At 27.3% G+C, this 23,955-nt stretch overlaps 1 protein-coding gene across 2 annotated transcripts in view; it reads left to right on the plus strand.

The window, feature by feature from the left end:
* LOC100209224 (tyrosine-protein phosphatase non-receptor type 13) overlaps positions 1 to 23,955 on the plus strand; it is a 64,509-nt gene that overhangs the window by 6,676 nt on the left and 33,878 nt on the right. Inside the window, exons 1-9 of one of the 2 annotated variants that reach the window (XM_065807588.1) lie at positions 9,460 to 9,568; positions 9,647 to 9,715; positions 14,729 to 14,819; positions 17,727 to 17,806; positions 20,662 to 20,738; positions 20,856 to 21,042; positions 21,978 to 22,082; positions 22,160 to 22,210; positions 23,799 to 23,864. In XM_065807588.1, the coding sequence (XP_065663660.1) occupies positions 9,542 to 9,568; positions 9,647 to 9,715; positions 14,729 to 14,819; positions 17,727 to 17,806; positions 20,662 to 20,738; positions 20,856 to 21,042; positions 21,978 to 22,082; positions 22,160 to 22,210; positions 23,799 to 23,864 (753 nt within the window). In that variant the 5' untranslated portion in view covers positions 9,460 to 9,541. Of the gene's footprint in view, positions 1 to 9,459; positions 9,569 to 9,646; positions 9,716 to 14,728; positions 14,820 to 17,726; positions 17,807 to 20,661; positions 20,739 to 20,855; positions 21,043 to 21,977; positions 22,083 to 22,159; positions 22,211 to 23,798; positions 23,865 to 23,955 lie in introns of those variants that run through there. The other variant, XM_065807589.1, reaches the window with a different exon arrangement.

The following is a 23,955-nucleotide window of genomic DNA, read 5'->3' on the forward strand; positions in this document are numbered from 1 at the left end:
AGTTTTAGATCTCAGTCGTCTAACAAATTTTGGTATTACATTCTCTTGATTTATGAGCTTAAAAACTTCATTTACTTTTGACTCGTCTTCTTTTGATTCCATTTCTATGCTTTCTTTAGTTGATTCAGCTATCCCATAAATAATGCCATTTTTTGCTCTTTCTTTCTCTCATCTAATTCATTGATGGCTACACTTGTTACCATCAGCAGCTGTGATGACCAGTCACTGTTAGACTTGCTTGACTCAGCTGCTTTATTTATTTTCAGATTTTTAATGTTTTTGTAATTTTCAGTTTTTGTTGTTTCTAGTTTTATCACTCATTCAAAGAGTTCCAAAAAAGCGTTAGAAAGCTGGACACCAATTATGAATGTCTTTAGTTATTTGAGAGACTGGTACCCAATTTTGGCCAATTGTCCTGTTTATGAAAATCTAAATTCATTCCTTAATTGATATTGTCTGCTTTCTTGATTAGAGGGCTGCCACCATGAATAACAGTGGATTAACTCCTGCTATGAACTTAGAATTGATAGCTGAGAGGACTACCACCCTAAATAACAGAATACCCTGAATAGGGTTATCTCTTGTTGTGAGTTTATTAAACTTATTAGACAGGACTAAAAATTTTCAGTTTTTTTCCGTAGTAAAGTAAAAAAAAGTAGTAAAAAGCAGTAAAAAAAAAATACTCACACACACGCTTCTTAACTTTCATAAAACTAATTGGAAGTTTGTAAACCATTTTGTTTATAACAAAAATCAATACTTATGACAAAAATCAATACTTATGAAAAAAATCATTACTTATGACAAAAATCATTACTTATGACAAAAATCAATACTTATGACAAAAATCAATACTTATGACAAAAATTTATCATGGCAAAAGTAGTAGTTCTAACTTAAGCTCAGTAACAGAGTTTTAACTTTTTGTTATTTTAGCTTAAGCTCAGAGTTTTAACTTTTTGTTATATTCTTTTTTGATAAACTTTTTTGTTGGGCGAATGATAGGAAGAAAAGGTATGAAGTCTTACCTTCATACCTTTTTAAAGGTTTGCAACTGAGAAGTATTGGGACTTCTGTTAAAAAGCAAGGCAACAAAGCTATAGAGGTTCAGTAAAATGAGGATATTTTTTGCATAAAAATGTAAACCTAGATATGAATGAGCTGTGTAATTGCCAAATCAAACAATATACTTACAACAAACACAGTAGAATCACATTAGGTTTAATCAATTAGGCAATTTTTTTGACAATGCAAACAATATATCTTTCAGCAAGGCTTGTAGGCTATTTCAACATGAATCAATCTTTATAGAAAATCAAATGGAAACCTACAAAAACTTGAATCCTCAAATGTTGCATGCACAGAAACAACTGTTACAGAATGACATGATTATAGTCACGTGACACAAATACCAAAAGAAAACCGAGATAACAACAGAAACCATTTTATTTATGGCAAGTTTCACCCGATAGAATTGATAAATTCATCTGAAAAATCAATTAAAGGCAAAAAGAGTTACAGTGTGTTATTATGTGCACATACAGCACATTATAACACACTGGTTTAACAAATGAAGATCAATTTGTTGCTTCGTTGCTCTAAATCACCAAATCTTAACCAATTTAAAAATTTGGTTGTGGATTGATGCTAAATTAATTAAACCATCAAATTCAGTTAACTAAACATTTAAAGTAACTTTTGAATAAATGTTGGTCAAATGAGATGTGCATGAAAATGGAGGGGCAAGTTCTGTTTTGCTACCAAGGAAACGAGGATACTTTAAGTATAACATTTGTATATTACTTATTAGTTGATTTTTATTAAAATAGTAATTGATTTTTCTCTAAATTGTAAAAAAATGTTGATAAAGTATATTTCAATTAAAAACAAGAAAATTTAACATATTATAGTATAGTAAAAAAAGACTTAAGTGCTATCGCGCTTAAGTCTTTTTGCGCTCGCCCACACACCCGCAAAAACTATGGCAAGCACATAAAAAAGCGCTTGCCAAAAAAATAATAGCGTTTTATTTTAAATCACAACGAAAAACTTTTTTGTTCATTTGTTTAACTTTTATGAAAAATAGCTTTTTTTAATCTGTTTTTTTTTTTTAATTGTTTTATATAGTTTTATTCAAAGCGTTCTTTTTTCAATTTTTATTTTAATTTAAATAGCAGAAAAAAAACTAATTTTTTAAATCGCGCAGACTAACTTAAAAAAGACAATCCTGCCAGCACTTTTTCGGGCACTGGCATTAATTTTCAAATGGAGAAGACTGATGTGTGTGTGTATGTATATATATATATATATATATATATATATATATATATATATATATATATATATATATATATATATATATATATATATATATATATATATAGGGTTGCATGGTTTAAACCATGGTTTAAACCATGGTTTAAACCAATTAAAAAAATGTTGGTTTAAACCAAATTATTGTTTTAAACCAAATTATTGTTTTTTTAAAAAGATTTGAACTTACAACAGAAAACTAAAACAGGATTATGTTAACAAGTATAACTAATCTTCAATATAGATATTTTTTTTAAATCCATGATTTTTGTTTCTGTTTTTTTATAGAATAGAGTCCTCTGTGTTCTTATAGAACAGAGCAGTAATAAATTAGTAATAACACTTATTTATCTGTTTTCTTCTACAGGCTTTTTCTCCTTCATTAGGTTCATCAAGAAGCATTGCTTCCTGATGAACTTATTTCATCAGGAAGTTTTCTTAACTATATATATATGTGTGTATATATATATATATATATATATATATATATATATATATATATATATATATATATATATATATATATATATATATATATATATATATATATATATATATATATATATATATATTAGGGCTGTTCATGTGAACACAGGAAAAAAAAATTTTTCTCGGATTTGAATGCATAGTTGTTTATTATGTGCCATTTGACATAGTAATTGACTGTGGAAAAAATCTTTCCAATCAGATAATGTTTAGGGGGTGCTCAATGACCATAAAGTTTTACAAAAAGCGTCAAAAACGTGTAAAAAGTTCCAAAGTTCCAAAAATTTCTAGAACCTGGTTAGTTAGATTTTTTCCACTGAAATATTGTCTGATTGCGTGCTATATAGATTAATTAAAGTGCAGCAGATTAACTGTCATCAGGGCACCAGACTAAAAAATGTCTGCTAGTGTTTAAAACAACTGTGTTTATATCATTTTGTTAAAATTTGTATTCATAATTTTAATACTATTATTTAACTCAATTTAGAATTTGTTCAAACAGAATAAAAAGGTTTACAAGTATAAATATTATTTTTATTTGGAATTTCAGTTTGACATCAAATGTATTAATATTTTGATAGTACCTAACCTTAGTAACCTATTACAGAAAACTAGCATGGTAGTCTGGTAGTGTATTGTTTGTTATTAAGTGCAGATAATAATAATTTCTAATTTGAAAATATTTATTTAATTTCTTTAGTAATAATTATTATAATATATTGCTGCAGCTGCATAAACCAACAACTGAATGATAAGTTTGTATAATATGGTATTGAGTTTTGATTTTCTCATAATATTTCAGTTATCATTGAAATGGCAGCATCATCTCGTGTTGCTATCTCTACACGACTTCAAACCAAAATCTTTTTAATTGGACAACCAGAGCCAAATCTTCCAGATAAAGTTCTTCCCTGAACATCTGATGTTTTAAAAACATTTTTTTATCATCTTAATTCAACCAAAAAGTCAGTGCCTGAAAGTCTTAAAACAACTGTTGATGAACTGATTATTATTTGGAATAAAGCCCGTATTCCGACAGCATTTCATCCGAATGTAGTCTTAAAGTTGAAAACTTTAGTCCAGGAATTTAAATTAATAAAAAAAAAAAAATCCAGATTGTCAGATTCTCAGAAATCAAGAGAGAAATCATTTACAGACACCATTGGCCTACTTTTTGACATTGCCCACAAGGATGCTGAAACCATGATCAGAATTGAAGAAGATAAAGAATTTTTATTGGATCAGAGATGTCAGAGAAAAATGGTGATGTTTGGAGAGGACAAAGAACTTTCAAAATTAGAAGAAAGAAATGAAGCAAGGAAATAAGCAGAGAGAGAACGAAAGCTAAAAGAAGAGCAAAGACAATCTGGTGCGAGTGCAATAGTTCCTGTTATTGAACCTTTACATGAGGAAAGTTATAGTGATGACAACGATAACGATGCTGTTGATAATGACAAAATGGTTGATAGAGATTTTGAGATAGAAATCCCTGTTTATTACAGACAACAAGTCAGTAAAGCAAGTTCTTCAGGGTCAGCTGAATCAAGTTTAGCAAGTACTCCAAAACGACAATGTATCTTAGATACAATTCTTGACTCGCCTGATGTTTCATCAACATTAGACAGAATTAATCTATCTGACACAAAATTTACTATACTAGCAGCAGCAATTGCAAGGGCTGGTGGACAGAACCTCGATGATGGATCATTGTCACGTTCTACAGTCCGTAGAAAACGAACCTATCATCGATCAAATATTGAAGCCACTGTTCAAACTGAATTCTGCAATTTGGACAAACCACCATTAATCGTCCACTGGGATGGCAAACTGATGATAGATCGTACAAATTCTGCAGCCCCTAAAGCAAATGTTGACCGGCTATCTGTAGGTGTGACAGGTCACAATGTTGACAAAATACTTGGAATAGCAAAACTATCAGCTGGAACTGGAGAAGCCCAAGCAAAAGCAGTTATTCATCTGCTTAATTTCTGAGACATAATTGGTGATGTTATTGGAATGAGTTTTGATACTACAGCCTCTAACACTGGCTCCAAAAATGGTGCATGTGTAGTTCTAGAGAAACATATAGGTAGAAATTTGTTATATTTCGCTTGCAGACACCATGTTCATGAGATCATAGTAGCAGGAGTGTTTGGATCACTATTTGGACCATCATCTGGTCCCAACATACCTCTTTTCCAGAGATTTCAGCAATATTGGCCCAAAGTTAATCAAGAAAATTTTAAACCTCTGGATGACATTCGAATGAAAATACCCCTGGTGCAAGAACTACAAAATGAAGTGATTGCATTCCTCAAAGAAAACCTGCATGTTAAAATGCCAAGCGATGACTACAAAGAAATCATGGATCTCTGTCTGTTAATACTTGGAAAACTGCCTGATCAAGAAGAGAAAAATTATCATTTCAAGATCCCTGGTGCTTATCACATGGCTCGCTGGATGGCCAAGGTTATTTATTGTTTTAAGATTTATTTATTTCGTGAAGAGTTCAAGTTGACCACAAAAGAGGAAAAAAATCTCTGTGAATTTTGCTTATTTGCTAGTCTGGTTTATGTAAAATCTTGGATATCATGCACAAATGCCAGCGATGCTCCAGTTAATGACTTGTTTCTGTTTCAGCAACTTAAGCAGTTTGCAGTTGTGAATAAAACGATTTCCGAAGCAGCAGTCAAGAACTTTCAAAACCATTTGTGGTACCTTTCACCAGAATTGGTCCCACTATATTTGTTTTCAAACAAACTTCAAATGGAAGAGAAGCGAAAAATGATTTCCAACATGAAATTTCACGGTGAGAACTGGTCTGAAAGGTTGATCAAATTAAAGAACATTGAAAGTCTAGAGAAGAAATCTCTGGACATGCTGGTGACATCAGTTTCAGCAAGTGCGTTGCGGTCAATGAAGGTTGATATTGATTTTCTGTTCAACAACGATCCAGCTACCTGGAATGATTCCCCAGAATACCAAGAAGGAAAAAATTTAGTATATTCATTGAAAGTAGTAAATGATGCTGCCGAATGATCTGTGGCTTTAATGTCGATGTTTAATGAATCGATTACAAGGAATGAATCTGAAATGCAGAGGTTAATTCAGGTGGTTGAGGATCACAGAAAGCGAGTGCCAGATGCCAGAAAGTGTACTCTGAAGAGTTATAGTCCTCGCTAGCATTAACATTGCACGAACTATAACATTACGATAATTAAATGTTAATTGCTCATATGTTTTTTTGTTTATAATTCGTATTTTAATCAATGACAAAGAGTCAAAAATCCTAGTGTTTTATTTTGGAAAAATTCTGATATAACAAAAACCGCAGAACTTTAGTCGTATTGCAGTATTTTATTTCATTAATTTCTCTGCTAATAAACCAGTCTAAAGTGGATGTGGATTGTAATTTGTATTCAGAATTTAATATTTAGAGATAATTAAAACTGATCAAATCTGAAAAATCTAATTAACCGGGTTTTAGAAATTTGTGGAACTTTGTTACTTTTTCCATGTTTTTCACATTTTTCGTAAAACTTTATGGTCATTGAGCACCCCCTAAACATTATCTGATTGGAAAGATTTTTTGCACAGTTAATTACTATGTCAAATGGCACAAAATAAACAACTATGCAATCAAATCTGAAAAAAAATTTTTTTTTGGACAGCCCTAATATATATATACACACACACATATATATATCATTAAGAAAACTTCCTGATGAAATAAATATTTAAATGTTTAGCAAAACTATAAGTAGTTCTAACATAAATTAATGATACCACAAAAAATGTCTCAAAAAACTGGGCGCAAATGTGATATGATTTGGTTAAAATATACACGTGTGACTGTTCCAGAAAGAAAGGGGTGTAGAGCAGTTTGTAATGCGTGTAGAAAAGAAATGGAAGGTCAAATTCAAAGGATGCATGAACATATAAAAAAGTGCAAGCAATCACAACCCCGTGAAATTATGGAGTCAATGGAAGATCAACAACTTCTTGAAGGTAGTTTAATTACTGCATTGCCATTTTAAATTTTAAACTTTCCCTAAATTGTATGTATTTGAATTATCATGTATAGACATATTAACTTAAAATAATTCAATAAATTGCAATTTCATTTTAAAGGTAACTCACCATCAACATCACAACAACAAATGAAAAGGTCTCAGCCCAATTCAACATCAGCTGATAAATATTTGAAAATAGATAAGTTTTTCTCACAAACAAGCCTCAAAGAGAAAGATTTATTTGATCTGCAACTTGGTAGATTTATATACAGTACAAACTCTAGCTTCAGAACAGTTGAACACAAAGAATTTTATATATAAAAAATAAAAAATTTATCAATATGCTTTATCCAGGATACACTCTATCTAATAGAACTCAAATTGGAGGAGAAGTATTAGATAGGGTTTATGCAGAAGAAATTGAAAAATGTAATGTATTGAATGGTAAAATTGAAGTCATGTCTTTAGATGGCTGGAGTAAAGTACATAATGAACCTATAGTTTGTATCTCTGTAATTACAGATAAAATTAACATTTTAGTAGAAACAATCAACACTTCTGGTCATTCACATACTGGTGAATATCTTACACAAATAGCAAGAGAAGCAATAGATTCTGTAAAATGTAAACTTGGATGCACAGTAAAAAGCATTGTGACTGACAATGCAGCTAATATGAAATCAATGAGACAAGTACTGTCATCTGAAAGAGATATTATCATAACTTTTGGGTGTGCTGCTCATATGCTGAATCTTTTAGCAAATGATCTTAACATTGAAAATGTGAGCAAATGTTACACAAATAATAAAATATATAAGAAATAATCATAAAGCTGGAGCAATTTATAAATTAAATGGAGGAGAAAAATTGCCACTTCCTACTGAAACTCGCTGGAATTCTGTATGTGATTCACTTGAAAAATATGTCAACAACTGGAGCATCATTTTCACAATGTTTGAAAAAAATAAAGACTTAGATCCTATGATTGGTAAAAAAGTAAGTGATATACAGATAAAGCGAAACACAGAAGATTTATTAAAAATATTAAAACCAATTGCAGTAGCTCTAGATAAGTTGCAAAGAGATGAAACAAAAATAAGTGACACGGTTGAAATTTTTAAAGATTTGATAAACAGTTTATCATTTTTAACAAACGAAAAAAAAATATTGAATCTGGATACCTTCAGACTGCCAATGAGGCTCATTTCCTGGCAAACAAAATAGACCCTAGATATTTTTGATGTAATCTTTCTGAATATGAAAATGAAGCTGCCATGAATTTCGCAGATAAAGAGTTCAAGAATTTGTTAACAGTAATATTCAAATTAAAAGCCAAATCTGCTCCATTTGATAAAAGCTATTTGTATAGTGACTCTGTTTTAAAAAATGTATCACCAATAGAATGGTGGAAATCTCTAAAAATTGTGGATTGTAATTGTGGATGGATATTGAAGGTTTATTAAATGCACCAGCTTCTAGTGCTGGAATCGAAAAAATTTTTTCAACTTTTGGCCTTGTTCATTCTAAGTTAAGAAATCAATTGGGGGTAGAAAAAGCAGCAAAGCTTGTATTTATATACAGAACATTAAACAATGATGTATTGAATAATTTTGATGAAATATTACAGTAATATTGATAAAGAATATAGTTTACTCAAATAAAATGCATTATACTTTTTTTTAATTTAAAAGGATAACTAAATACGGCATTATTTAATAAAAACCTAATTTTAACCAAAAAAACCATGGTTTTTTTGGTTTTTCTAAAAAAACCTATGGTTTTTGGTTTTTATAAAAAAAAAAACGGTTTTTTTGCAACCCTGTATAAATATATATATATATATATATATATATATATATATATATATATATATATATATATATATATATATATATATATATATATATATATATATATATATATACACACATTTGCAGTAAAATCTAAAATAATAACTTTTTTCATAAAATTATTATTATTTTTGAAATTTTTTTATAATTCCACCAAACAAGACAACTTTTTTTAATTAATATTAGGGACCATTAAATGTTCAATTTCATAGATTTAACTGCATATGTATGTATACATACATATATATATATATATATATATATATATATATATATATATATATATATATATATATATATATATATATATATATATATATATATATATATATATATACCTAGTTTTTAAGTATTTTTAAATTTTTATAGTAAGTAAAAAAGAGTTTTTTAAAATCTGTAGTTTATTATTTTTTTTTATTTTTGATCAATTTTAGCAGCTATTCTTTTATATTACTTTTAATTATTTTTTTTTCTATTCTTCACATAAAAGAATAAAAAAAATTTTCTTTTATTAAATTATCAATCCACTTATTTATATAAAAGATTTTGAAGCTTTTTTCATTTACATAAATTAGTTTTATTTTGATTTAAAAATGCTTTTTTTGAAAAAAATTTTTTTATTTTAAGTTATTTTTTTGTTAAGTTTTTTACTAACTTCATTTTTTTTTATCCAAATGAATGTCAATGAATCAATGAAACAGTATGTTGTATAATAAATTAGTTGAAACAGGAGGTTATACAATAAATTGGTTGTAATAGGAGGTTATATAATAAATTTAAATAGTAAAAATTAAACACTACTTTCATATAACTTTTTTCTAGCAAAGTAGAGAAATTATATTTTCTTTAAAGAGAAGGCTTAGCATACTAAAGAATAAAATGTGTACTAAAAAGTCAAGTGTTTTCGTATGTAAACATTGAATATAAATATAAGTATTGTTTGTTAGATTTAATTTTATTTGAAAAATAACAACTAATTTATAGATAGGCGATGGAGAGAAGATTATTACTACTGTATTGCTTAATGGTGAACGAATTCATATTAGAGTTCATGTAAGTTTGAGTTATTTAAAAAACTTTATTTAAAACATTTTATTATCTACTTTAAAATTTATTTTATCATAAGACTGAACTCATTTATGTATTAAAAATTTATTTCAAAACCCATTTATTTTAAAACTTGTTTATGTTTTGTTTATGTTTGTAAAATAAGAATAAATGTAAAACTTTTTTTTACCAAAAGTTTAAGGCTGTTTATAATTCTGTAATAAATGTTTAAATTATTTTGACAATCAATAAATTAGGTTTTTGGGTTTATTTTTTACAATTTGCAAAACAAGGGTTTAGGTTTCCTAAAAAGATACCTCTGTATTGTAGAAGGTTGGTCTTTCTGAAAAAAGAGGTTGTTTTAATTTTGTGAAAACTGCATTTGTTTGAAGTAACTGTTTACTGCAATCAAAATCAATTATTCCAAAAATAGCTTTTTGGCTAAAATTTAATGAATAAAATTATTTGCAAATAATAATTTTTGATAAGTTATAAAAATAAATTATCAATATGATTTATGCAATGATGTTTAAAGATTAAAGCAACTTTTAAAATCCACATATCCAAAAAGCCATTTATCCACGTATCCACAGAAAAATAGCAACTTAAAAATGTATCCACAGAAAAATATTATTATATTAGATAATATAATAATATTTTTCAAAGATAGTATAAATAAAAAGCAATATATTTGTACTTCTAAATTCAATAAAGAAGGTACTGGACTCATAATGTCTAGAAGAACCAAAAAGATTCAAAAATACAAAATAAACTGAGTATTTATCTATATTTTCATCATATCCAGCAGTAGTTGCTCTTTGAATGAGGTTGGGAATCAGTTAAATTAAATATTTTTATTATTGTAAGGTACTGGTAACAATTGGATGATTGTTTTATTGCATACCTTCAGTAGATTCATCTTCCTGATGAGCCTACTGATGGCGAAACAACTTGCTGAAGAAAATTAGATAAGTGTTTTTATTAATTTATGTATATATATATATATATATATATATATATATATATATATATATATATATATATATATATATATATATATATATATATATATACAAATATCTTTGTGTATTTAGCCTTACATAAGGCGTTATTGATGATGTCATGCTGAAATAGGGGATTGCAGAGGCTTCAGAACATGTAGTTTAGGTTTGAGCATCAGTTTGAGTTCTTTTTGTTCTTTTTTTTTTTCAGAACAAACTATTTGGGTTTAACTCAGCATTTTTAACTTTAAGTGTTTAAAATAAATTGTACATAAATCAAGGTTGTACCTGCCCATGCCCTTAGTTGTTGTGTGTATTGGAAACCCTGCAGATAGCTAGTTGATTATGACATTACCAATGATGTTTAATTTTAAAAAACTTTTCTTAAAAAACTGATGCATCTTAAACTTCAGCTTTTTCAGAGTCTGAATATAATCTGCAAGTGAATTAAAACACAAATAACATGTGTTTAATGCTATTTATGAATCTTGCAAAGCATTTGAAACTAAGTTTTTCTAGAAGTGTTTTAAAAAACTGTTTGAATAGTGAATACTTCTTATTTTTGATCTCAAAATATTTTTCCAACACAGCTTATAACATTTACTAAATCTGGTTTTGCACTTTATCTAGTTTTCAAAAGTGGTTAAACAATATAAAAAAAATTCATTATAAATTCGCTAAACTATACCAAATTAATTTATAGCTTCTGGACAAATATCAGTTCCTGATGATCTAACCAAGTTTAAAGACGTGTCCAGCGCAAGGAAAATATTTTGCAAGTCTGTTTTTTCCTAAAATATTTGCTAGTATTCGATTATATTTTCTGGACATATTAGATTAGTTGTAAGAATTTCATTCATAAAAATTCACAGTAATTTTGGTTAAGTTTGCACCAGTGTGACATCAAATTTTTGATGCACATTTCTAAAACCCACACAAAGATAATCATGATAAAATATATCATGCATAAAATCTATTGAGAATTCAAAGGATTTTGAAACTTCTACTGAAATCTCTCATTACGGCTTTCAGAACATTTATTGCCATCAGAGAAACTAATTTACAAAATACTGTTTTAGATAAATAAAAAAGTTTTCCTGAACCAATGGGACCATAATTTTCAATGTTATGAGAAGAATGGATCAAACTTGGCCTGCGAAAACCAATAAAACAATTGTGATCCTTGTAAATCTGTTTTGATTCTTGAAAATATGTGTCCATTTGATGAATATTCTTTGGTCCTTAAGAATTCCAAAATGAGATATCATCCTTGAAAATTGTTTCTCGTAAGCCAATTTTCAAGGATGAATAATTGATTTTCGTAAGTCACAGTTTTCAATGAATGATTCAAAAACTTCTAGATCCTTAGAATCTTAAATAACATTTTCAGTAGCTAATTGTTTTGGCTCAATGAGTTTAAATTAAGAATAAAATTATTCTTTAAGTGAAGACAAAGTTTAATCATTTGCCTTAAATAATGCTTATTGCTTAAAATTTATGTGGTCTTAAATGTAATAAATAAAAATAAATAAAAAAATAATAATTATAAAATGATATTTTTAAAAATAGTTCTCTTAAAGCACTAGAAAATGAATATATTTTTTGAGCTAATTTTGGGGCCCCTAAAATTGTGGAGCTTGGCTGCAGCCTAGTCGGCCTATAGGTAATTCCAGCACTGTTCATTACGGTGGAGTGAAAATAACTTTTTTCAGAAATACAACTGTTCTCCCCGATTTCCGATTTTTTTAGTTATACAAAAATTTAAAAAATTATTCATTTCACTATATTTCTCATAATGCTTTTCATATTAAAAAACTGTTAAAACTATGTACGTTTCTATGTACAGCTACTGATATTTTGCTAATTATATTTCAATAAATAGAATGTTACAATATAAAACAGATCATCTACTATTTGGGTATTCAAAACCACTCCCTGAGGTGCAAATGCCAATGGGACTAGATGTGATGTGGTATATGGTGTATTTGTGAGAAAATGTAAGCAATATATACTGCATATAATTGCTTAAATAATAGTACAGTTAAATATATATTATAATTTTACAGAAACTTTCTGGAAATACCAAAATAATGAATAAAGCAGCTTTAACAACAACATACACAATGTATCATAATTTTCATCATTGACAAAGAGAGTTGTTAACTTTTTCGAACTAAGCCATAAACTCCTGAAAGTTGCTGAAAGAGAAAGTAAAGAAAAAAAACTTTCAGCTCCATAATGACAAACTGTTTAATATATCTGCTTGTCAACCCAAAGATCTTATATGTTAATATGGCACTAGCAATGTAGCACATTTTCCTGGAAGATACAAGGAGTGAAATCAAAATTGGCTCTTGGATCAATAGACAAAGAAAAAAAAACTGCAGAGTATTTGAAGCAAACAGATATCAAACCCTAATGATGTAGTGCCACTAGATTCTATCATTTCTGCTACACCTATGACATCAGCTGTACTTGAGGATATTGGCATTATTTCACATGATGACAAAACACAAGTTATTGACCAGAGCAAGATAAAGGGTGAGTGTTTGGAACCCAGGGTTAACTTGAAAGTTAGTGAAGTTCTAGTAAAGGCGTTGTACTTTGGTGGTAAAACCGAACTTTCAATAATAAGAAAACCATAGTAATGAAAAAGCATATATCCTTGATTCAGGAACCTTGATGAGGTTTTTTGAGCTCATTTTTTAGCGAATAGCTGAAGTATTAAAATCTCAAATTCTAAAGGATTCTAAAGAACACAATATTATTTTGGAAGGTTTGCAAGTGCTAGGCGGTAATGAAAATAATGTAAACACTGGAACAGGTGGGAAATAATGTAAACACTGAAGGTGGTGTTATTAGATTGATTGAGTTGAAACTTCAACAGCATCTACAATGGATAATTTGTTTGCTACATGCAAATGATCTTTCACTATATCATTTGTTTTTGGAGTTGAATGGACCAAAATCTTGTTCTAGATAATATCCAGACGCTATTAGAAAGTCTTTTGTAACTTATGAGATTTTAAAGGTTGTTGATTTTCAATCTATAATTTATAATGTAGAAATGCCATAGGGTGGAGTTAAAAATGCTCATTACGGATCAGCTTTACCTTTTCCACAACTGTACTAAGTGGCTATTGTTTTGCCAATCTAGCCCTGGAAAACTGCCTCAAGCTAGATTGCTCACTACTGCCAATAGTGTTCTTAGATTATATGTTTCTACCACAATCCCTCATCAAATTTGGTAACTATAGCAACATACATTATGCGTGTTTATGTCCCTATGTGATTCATTGTCAATAATGAGTCTATTATCCGTTATGGAAGGAGGCATCTATGCAATACAGTAGTCAAATCACAGTATCTGCCGATGTAGAGACGTAAGGTAGTAGACAAGTTATTCAAACAAATGCATACTTTAGTCATCAAGAAAATATTGTACTGGCATATGATATCAAATGAATGCCATCCACCCCACAATCAAATTTACTTTCGATAATTCTACCAGTTCTATTAATTTCATGGACCTAACAATTATCAAAAAGTATACTATCATCTAATATATATATATATATATATATATATATATATATATATATATATATATATATATATATATATATATATATTAATATATATATATATATATATATATATATATATATATATATATATATATATATATATATATATATATATATATATATATATATATATATATATATATATATATATATATTTAATATATACATATATATATATATATATATATATATATATATATATATATATATATATATTTATATATATATATTAAATATTAATATTCTGGGTGTCTTCTTTTTGTGAAACCTTAACCTCCTTTTTAAAACTCAAAATCTTTTTTTATATATTCATTATATTATTTTTTTTAATTTTGTTGATTAAAAGACAAATGCTAAAATATTAAAAGAAATTATTGTTTCTATTGAAGTCATTTTTATATATTTTAGCATTTGTATTTTATTTTTTATAGACACATGCAAGTGCGAAGAATGTTTTTGATGCTATTGTTGATTACATTGGTTTAACAGAAGTTGTTTATTTTGGACTAATGATTATAAAAGGTATTTTATGTTAAAAACTAATAATACTGAAATAATATTTTTTTCTATTAATTTAGGGTTAAAGTGTTTTTGTTTTTTTAATGATTTGTTGTTTAAGTTGCATTTTTCATAAAAATGTGTTGTTGTTTGTAGACAAATCTGTAAATACTAAGATATTTGTTTAACACAATATTAACATTTGTCGAATTTACTTTCAATAAAGATGTTTTGTAAAGGTTAAAGGATTTTATTTTTTATGGGTTTGCTCCCTCAAATGTCTGATATATATATATATATATATATATATATATATATATATATATATATATATATATATATATATATATATATATATATATATATATATATATATATATATATATATATAAGAAAAATTAATTGCATCCTAGAAATACTTGTGGATGATTGAAGTGGATAAAACCTATTGCAAGAAGGATTTTTTACTAATGCCAGGCCAGCAATCTTTTTACCAGTTGAAAGTTAGATTTGCTGCCAAAAATTCTAATATATTCAAACTGAGAAAACTTCTCCCAAGTTCCTCATATGGCAAGTAATCTGCTTTTGTGGTTTAAAAAGTACATCAAGCATCACTCATAAAACTTTGAAGATGGATTCCTATATAATGGAATGCTTAAAAAAAACATCTTTAGCTATATATTAAAAAACATCATATGCCCACCATACTTTCACCTGATTGTTTTAATTATTCTGATTTACTCCTAACAAGGCTGCAAGCAACCACTATTAAGTTGGGAGTTACTAAAAAAACAATTAGAGTTACAGAGCAAGGAAACGGTTTACAAAAAATTTAAAATGTTGTTGTGTGAATAAGGAAAACATGAAGATGAGAGTTCCAAAAGGGTTCAACCCTTTTGCAGTGTAAATAACTAGACAAATAAAAGTTTTTAGAGCATGCAGGGACAGATATAGTAAATGATGAGCTGAGTGATGAGTCAAGCGAGGATACTTTTGGCATGGTTTAAGTTTACAGAAAACTTGGTTCATTAATAGATAAAGCACAGCTTTCTAAGCAATGAGCTATGCAGTTGTCTCAGTCCTATTAATTAAGCCTAAATCATAACAGGCGTCGACGCAGGTAAATGAGCACAAGAACGGAGAAAAGCTCTCCTAAAACAAACATGGCCATGCGAGCCATGCGAGCTGTTCCTCTAAACTGCTTTTTACGAGAGCTGTTTATTTATATAAAAATTGCTTATTAAATACAAAATTTGGTTTTATACTTGTTACATATTATTGTAACATATGTTTGCAACATTAATGTTACAATAATATAAACATAACAAACATCTTTATTGCAACGTGAAAAATTCTCTAAACGTAAAATTTTTTTCTTTGCAAAAACTGTGCCTGTTTATTATCCAATTAATTAAATTTTTTTGACTTTGCGCTTTTCATTTTAATTACAATGATAATTATACTTTTGAGAGAAAAAAAAAATACTTTTGCGAGAGCTGTAAATTGCTCCCATTAAACATTTTAGAGGAGTGTGGGCAAGAGCAAGAGCTAAAGCTCTCGCTTCCCGCCAAGGCCTGTCGTAACAACAATGAGCACCAAAAGCATTATCAGGGACACCATCCATGCGCAACATGGGTAAAAATATCTGAGTATTAACTATGTTTATTATCTGATATTTTTCAGCTGTTGATGGAATCAGTCTCTTTGAGAGCTACCACAGAGTTCGGGAAACCATACTACCAGTCGGCCTCAGAACCAATAAACTAAGTTTTAGAGCTGTACTCTTGTTAGGAGATAGCAGGAATCGCTATCTCCTAACAAGAGTACAACTCTTCCTTGATAGTTGCATAGCCACTATCAAGGAAGATCCAACATTGATTATTGTAGGCATGAAACAATGTATTACAGGTTTACATCAATGCCAGTCTAATAGATGAAAAAAGGGTTTGAGGCTGGTTAGCAGAATTATTCTGCTTACCCCTAAAGTCTTTGCCTAGATGGTCTCCTACAAGACTGTAACTGGATGCAGTTAATATCTGCCCAAGATGAGTATTTTTATCGAGACACCATTTCTAGCCTTTACTCAACCGAGACCCCTAAGGCAGAGGATTTTAAAGTCAAAGTTTGTTTCTTCTAGCCTTTGCCTAAAAAAGAACACCATACAAAGCAGCAGAGTATGAGTCAGGTAGTACTTGCTTTCATGATATCAGTAGCAGGTTGTCGAGAATGACCCTCAACCTGAGCTGGTTTTTTTTTACTGCAATCTGGCTGCAATCTACTACTTCAAAAAATCTTTAAAATGGTATGAACACAATGGTGTCAAATTTGTACCTGCTGAAACAAATCTTCCAAATTGTCTTGAGCAGCAAGTTATTGGGAGTTAGTGTTAATTTTAAAAGAAATTTTATTGAAAGCAAGAAACTAGATAAAAAAGTAAAAAGTAAAAATGAATAGCAGCTTCAAAAAAAAATTACTCAAAGTGAGAAGATGATGTCAAGTACTTGTAAAAGTATTTGGTTTCCGTCAACAACAAAAAAAAGTTAAAAATAATTCAATTACCTTCGTTGTATCAAAAAGTTACAAAAATCTTTTGAGTAATTTTTGATATCAGTAATTAAAGAGTTTTTTTGTGTTCAACTGATATTAATTATATATTAATTGATATTAATTATATTATATATTAATTGATATTATATATTAATTGATATTATATATTAATTGATATTAATTGTGTTCAACTGGTATTAACATTTTGAAGCTAGTTTTATGTAATTCTCTGCCATCATTATCATTATCATTATAGATACTGATTACACTACTTTCTAGGATATAGATTTATATGCTAAAAGAGCAGCAATTTTATGTTTAAATATATATGTTAGAAGAGCAACAATCTATAAATACATAAAGATATGTTTTATATTTTTTAAGATGGGGAGCAGCAGTTTCTGGATTTAGATGAAAAACTCAATAAGCTTGCAAAATATGCTCCTCACTTATGGAAAGATGATGTAAGTTTTCTTTAATTTTTCTTTTTTCATTTTGTAGTAGTAGCAGTTTAATATTATTCGGTAATTTTTGTTTTTCAAACTTCTTTAATTGCAACATACACAACACTAGTTTTATTTGCCTTGGTAATAGTAATTTTGTTTTACAAACTACTTTAATTGCAAAATACACAACTTTAAGTAATGATCCTAAAAGCAAGGGTCTGCATGAAATTTGATCTGCAATGAAAATTGTTTCGCTTTCAAAAAATATAAATAAAAAAACTAAAGTACAGTATTGTTTACAAAATACTGACTAGTTAATAATACAAAAATATTAAAAAAGTGAAAAAGGAAACAGTATTCCTATTGGCAATGTACAGTTAAGGCCAAAAAGATCTGACCATTCACAATACACTAGACAGTCATGTGTTGAATGATTGATTGAATGATTAAATAAATGGTTGCATAGTTATAAACCAATAGAAACACATCTTGTATGCTTTATATACATTAAAATCATGTGAAATTCAATCGTTAATCTCTTAGAGTATGGCTACAACATTACTTGTTAAATGTGCTCAAATATACCTTTTAATAAATGGTGGCAAGTCTGAATGACTGCTGCAGATTTGAAGATGACAACTGTTTATGATGTCATTTAGCACATCATGTCAAAAAATTCAGAAAAATCTTGCAAAAGATCAAGAAATACTAATCTAAAAACTGACAACATGATATGCAATTTGGCTGTGAAGGACACACAGATTTCATGCTCACAAATTCTTACTCAACTGCCTTCAAGTGTGAAGTATTCGCAATGTTTGAAGATGACTTGCCAAGCACTTTAATTTTCTATTGTATTAAAATCACACCTTTCTCAAAAAAACATTTGTGATCACCTTAAGTTTTGCTAAAACTCAAGGATTGGGCTGTTAAAATCTGGCAGAGTATCATGTTCTTAAACAAAACACAAGCAGTTTGCAGCAGTCAAAGTCAATGTCACCACTAAACTTGATCTCTAAATATTGTTAATAAGATATGTTCAGCTTTGATCCCTAAAATATTTTTAATAAGCTATGTTCAACAATTATAATTTGGGGTGCAGTTACTGCCAACAGTTGTGCTAAAAAAAAAAGGCTGTTCTAAAAGTGTGAGGAGCCTAGACAAAATACTAAAATATCTTTTTAATTCTCAGTGCACAATGATATTTGTGATTGACTTTTTTATTCTCAGTGCACAATGATATATATATACAAGTTTTGGTCATAATGGCAAGCTTGTACTTGCACCTTTGCTTCTTTCAGTCAGCTTATGCAAACAATATATGGCTAGGGTAAAATTGAAAGTTAAGAAATTTTCTAGATATTTAAAACTTTTTTATATGAGTTTTATTTTTAAATATGCATAAACTTTAGCAGAATTTTGAATGAATGAGTTTGGTATGCTGATCTATTGTAATTGCTTATAGGTTGCTTTTAAATAGAGTTTTTAAAAGTTTAAACAATTTTTATAATAAACATGTAAGGTAGCAAGTATATGTAAATTAACAGAGCGAGTAAATTTATTTTATTTTTTGTTTAAATTATAAAAAAGAAAGTAATATATATAATAGTATAAAATAATTTTAATAATTGTAATAAATAAATTATTATGATATCTTAATAATAATTGTAATAAATTATTATGATATCTTAATAATAATTGTAATAAATTATTATGATATCTTAATAATAATTGTAATATGTTATTATGATATTTTAATAATAATTGTAATATGTTATTATGATATCTTAATAATAATTGTAATATGTTATTATGATATCTTAATAATAATTGTAATAAATTATTATGATATCTTAATAATGATTGTAATATATTATTATGATATCTTTTTAAATGATTTCTCCAAAAAAATTTTAAATATTTTAAATGATTTTTTAACAATATATCTTTAAAAAAATTTTTATTATTTATTTAAAATTTATAATTCCCACCTCATTGTAGTACAGCGCTCAATTTCTTTCTCTGCGCAGCAGCCTTGTTTGTCAGCCATTTTGAAATTAAAAAGTTTAGAGAGGATTGTAACCAAAAAAAAAAAGATTTGATAACCTCTTTTATTAATTTTAAATGTTTGAAAGCGCATGTTCCAAAATTACTTTCTAGTTGTTGATTTGATTTTAATTAAATCCTTAGTTTGTAATAAAAATTAACATCAAGGAAGCACATCATAAGAACACATCCTGGATCAACTTCATGGATCCTGACCGTATTTGGAACCAAACTTTGATTCAGTCTCTGATATAATGTATAAGTATACATATGTAACGTAACACACATTATGAAAACTATATAAAATAATGTAAAAGAGTTGTAATGCAAAAACAAATTTATTTTCTTAAACTTTAAACTTACGTTCTTATTTACTAAAGTAAATAAGTAACATATAAATAATACAGTTAATAATCTAAATAATCTATATTGTTAATAAATCTCATTATATAAATAATATGAAGATTGAGCACAAATTAGAATCTCGTGGTAGTAAATTAATGTAATAGTAGACTAGTAGTAGTAGTAGTAGTAGTAGTAGTCGTAGTCGTAGTAGTGTTTAGTAGTCGTAGTAGTGTTTAGTAGTAGTAGTAGTAGTAGTAGTAGTAGTAGTAGTAGTAGTAGTAGTAGTAGTAGTAGTAGTAGTAGTAGTAGTAGTAGTAGTAGTAGTAGTAGTAGTAGTAGTAGTAGTAGTAGTAGTAGTAGTAGTAGTAGCCTTGGGGAGGTGAACTTAATAATTAGCAATTTTATAATTAAATTGTTACTTGATTAAATATGATTAGATTGCGACTTAAATTAATTTGTTCTTGTTTTTCATTTTATTTCAGAGCTCATGCAATTCATCATTGGTATTTACTGTGTTCTTCAGAGTGAAGTATTATGTGGAAAACATCTGCTTGCTTCAGTATATATTTTATTAATATAGCTAAGGATATATTTTAAAAATAAGTTTATTTGTTTTTAAATATTGATTGAATAAAATTTAAATTTATTTTATAATCTGAATTATAAAATTGAATAGGGAACAGCAAACAAGGCATCAATACTATTTGCAACTTCGTAAAGATGTCTTGGAAAATAGCATTAGAATACATGAAGATACTTCCATGGTTCTTGCATCTTATGCATTACAAGCAGAACTTGGTGACTATGATAGAAATATTCATGGAGTTGACTATTTTGTGCCTCAACACTATTTACCAGCCAGAGTATGTTTTTTATTTTAGTAAAATATTTTTTTTGTTTGTTTTCATAATTTTCACTTAATAAGTTTTAAATTTTTTTTTGTTTATTGTAAAATATTTTTTTTTTAGTTTTATGAAATTATTATAAATTCAATTTAAATTTTCATTTAAAGTAATTTAAACAAATTACTCTGACTTTAAATCTTATTTCCTTTTCTATTGAATTGAAATCTATAGGAAACAAATTAGGAAAAAAATATATGTATATATATTTATATATATTAAAAGAGATGTCTGATTGGTATTGGTATTCAGTAGCTTCATTGTTATCAGTAGTTTCGATATTGGTATTGGGAAATAATTAGAAAATGGCATTGGGATAAAATGTGCGATGGCACAACTCTAATGTTAAGTGAGACCAAACTTAAGACCTAAGTTAAGTTAAGTAAGACCGAAAGCACCTAAGTCATCTTATGATGTTAAAGCCAACCCTACGCTATTATTAAAGCCAACGCTACGCTATTATTAAAGCCAACTCTACGCTATTATTAAAGCCAACCTATTATTAAAGCCAACCCTATGCTATTATTAAAGCCAACCCTACGCTATTATTAAAGCCAACCTATTATTAAAGCCAACCCTACGCTATTATTAAAGCCAACCAATTATTAAATGGTTAATATTATTTTAGTTACTACTATTTTTACAAATTTACAAATGTTTTACCTTATGATAAATTTACAAATGCTTTTACCTTATGATAAATTTACAAATGTTTTACCTTATGATAAATTTACAAATGTTTTACCTTATGATAAATTTACAAATGTTTTACCTTATGATAAATTTTCAACCACTAATTTTTTATATTTCTGAAAATATTTCTGTTTCTCTAAATATTTTTTTGTATACTGTGTTATACATACAATAATTTAGTTAAGTGTTATAAAATAATTTAGGCTATTGCAAAACTTGTTATACCATATATAAAGAATACTTTGCCAGCAATGCATCAATCTCTTCGAGGTTTGAGTGAAGACCAAGCAGAAATAGAGTTTTTAAAGGTATCATTATTAGATTAAAATTATTTTAAAAAATTTTATTCTCTCACAATCATTATTTTCATTTTTCTTGTTTTCAGGAGGCACAGAAGTTAAGTGAATATGGTATACTATTCCATCGTGTCTACAAGGTTGTATCTTATAATAATTTATTATAAATTATGAATTGTTTATTTTCTTATTATTTTTTGAATTAAGTTAATTCCTTTACTATATGAGTCATTTATTTATTATATGAGTCATTTATTTACTATTTGCGTCATTTATTTACTATATGAGTCATTCATTTACTATTTGCGTCATTTTCTCATTTGGTAAATTCTGTTATTGAAATTTTGTCGTAAAGCTCTTAAAACGCACTCATAGTATAATTAAATTTTATTGTAAAGCTCATAAAACACACTCATAGTGTAATTAAATTTTTTCATAAAGCTCTTAAAACACACTCATAGTGTAATTAAATTTTGTCGTAAAGCTCTTAAAACACAATCATAGCACAGTTAACATAAAAAACAGCGCTACAGGTAGTAATATTTATGGTTAGTATAAACTAGCATTTTATCTGATATTTACAAATAAAATTTAAAATTCTGTGTACAAAATTGTATACACAAATGTCAACTCGGTAGATATCCTGCATCTAGGACTATATTGTTATAGACCATAATTTTTTTCTTTTGTATTTATTATTTTGCTATTGAATATTAAATTATTAACAAATGTTAGTAACGGATATTGTCATATAAATTCAATTTTTTATGTAAATACATTTGGTTAATATACATAATATATAGGCTGTAGTTATAGAAACCAAATACATTTTATAAAAAAATATATTTGGTTTTTATCACCACAAGTTTTTATAAAAATAATAATTCACAGTTATAGATATATACGTTACTGTAACGCAGTGGAAAAAATATTATCTTTACTTGAAGATATCTTGAAATATTTAACAAGCAGATTAGTGCAAAACCAAATCTATTTTGTACATCCCTAATGATGAAACTATGCATATTTATTGACATTTTATAGATAGTGCAAACTTTGTTTTCATGTAACATCAGTTGCAACAAAACCATTTAATGAGAAATTGACTCATATGCATATACAATTGGAGATTTTTAAATGTTGTGACATTTGATGAATTTTTTTTATCTTAAAAAATAACTTTTCAAAAACTTGTTGTTTTTTTTCTTGTAATAAAGTATTTTCCTTGTGATCAAGTTTTCTAAATAAAGTCTGCTTTTGTATAATTTTATAAATATTTCCTTTATGATTAAGTTGATATTTATAAATATTTGTTATAAATATTGCATAATTTAGATTGGTTACAAAAATAGTATAAGATTTTAAAATTTTGTAATAATTTTTTTTTATTGTGGCAGCAACCCAATTTTTTTATACTAATTAAAAAATTGAAAAAAATATCCATATTAAAACATTTTAATGAGAAATTAGAAATAAACTTTTTACCAGCTTTCCTAAATTTTTTTAAATAAACAGTCTATTAAACAAAATATTAAAAGTTTAATAAATACATAAAATATGATGTGTACTTGTTTTTGTAATATTTAATTTTTGCAATGTTGTTTACCATTTTTTGTTTTGTCATTTTATCAAGTTCACAGTTATTAGAAACTAATTAAGTTCATATTATAATATTTCTTTTAAAAAAAGTATTGTAAATAAATTAAATATAATATAATATTTTTTTAGAAAGAATATTCTAAACAAATTCCATACAATATTGGAATTTGTCTTCGTGGTTTAGTGATATATGAGGTAACGATTATATTCTATTTAAAATTTTGGCATATACTTATATGCCAAAATATTTAAGTTTTTAAATATTTTTATATATTTTTTTGTTGTT

Source organism: Hydra vulgaris, chromosome 10 (genome assembly GCF_038396675.1).
Source record: "Hydra vulgaris chromosome 10, alternate assembly HydraT2T_AEP".
Taxonomy (NCBI): Eukaryota; Metazoa; Cnidaria; class Hydrozoa; order Anthoathecata; family Hydridae; genus Hydra; species Hydra vulgaris.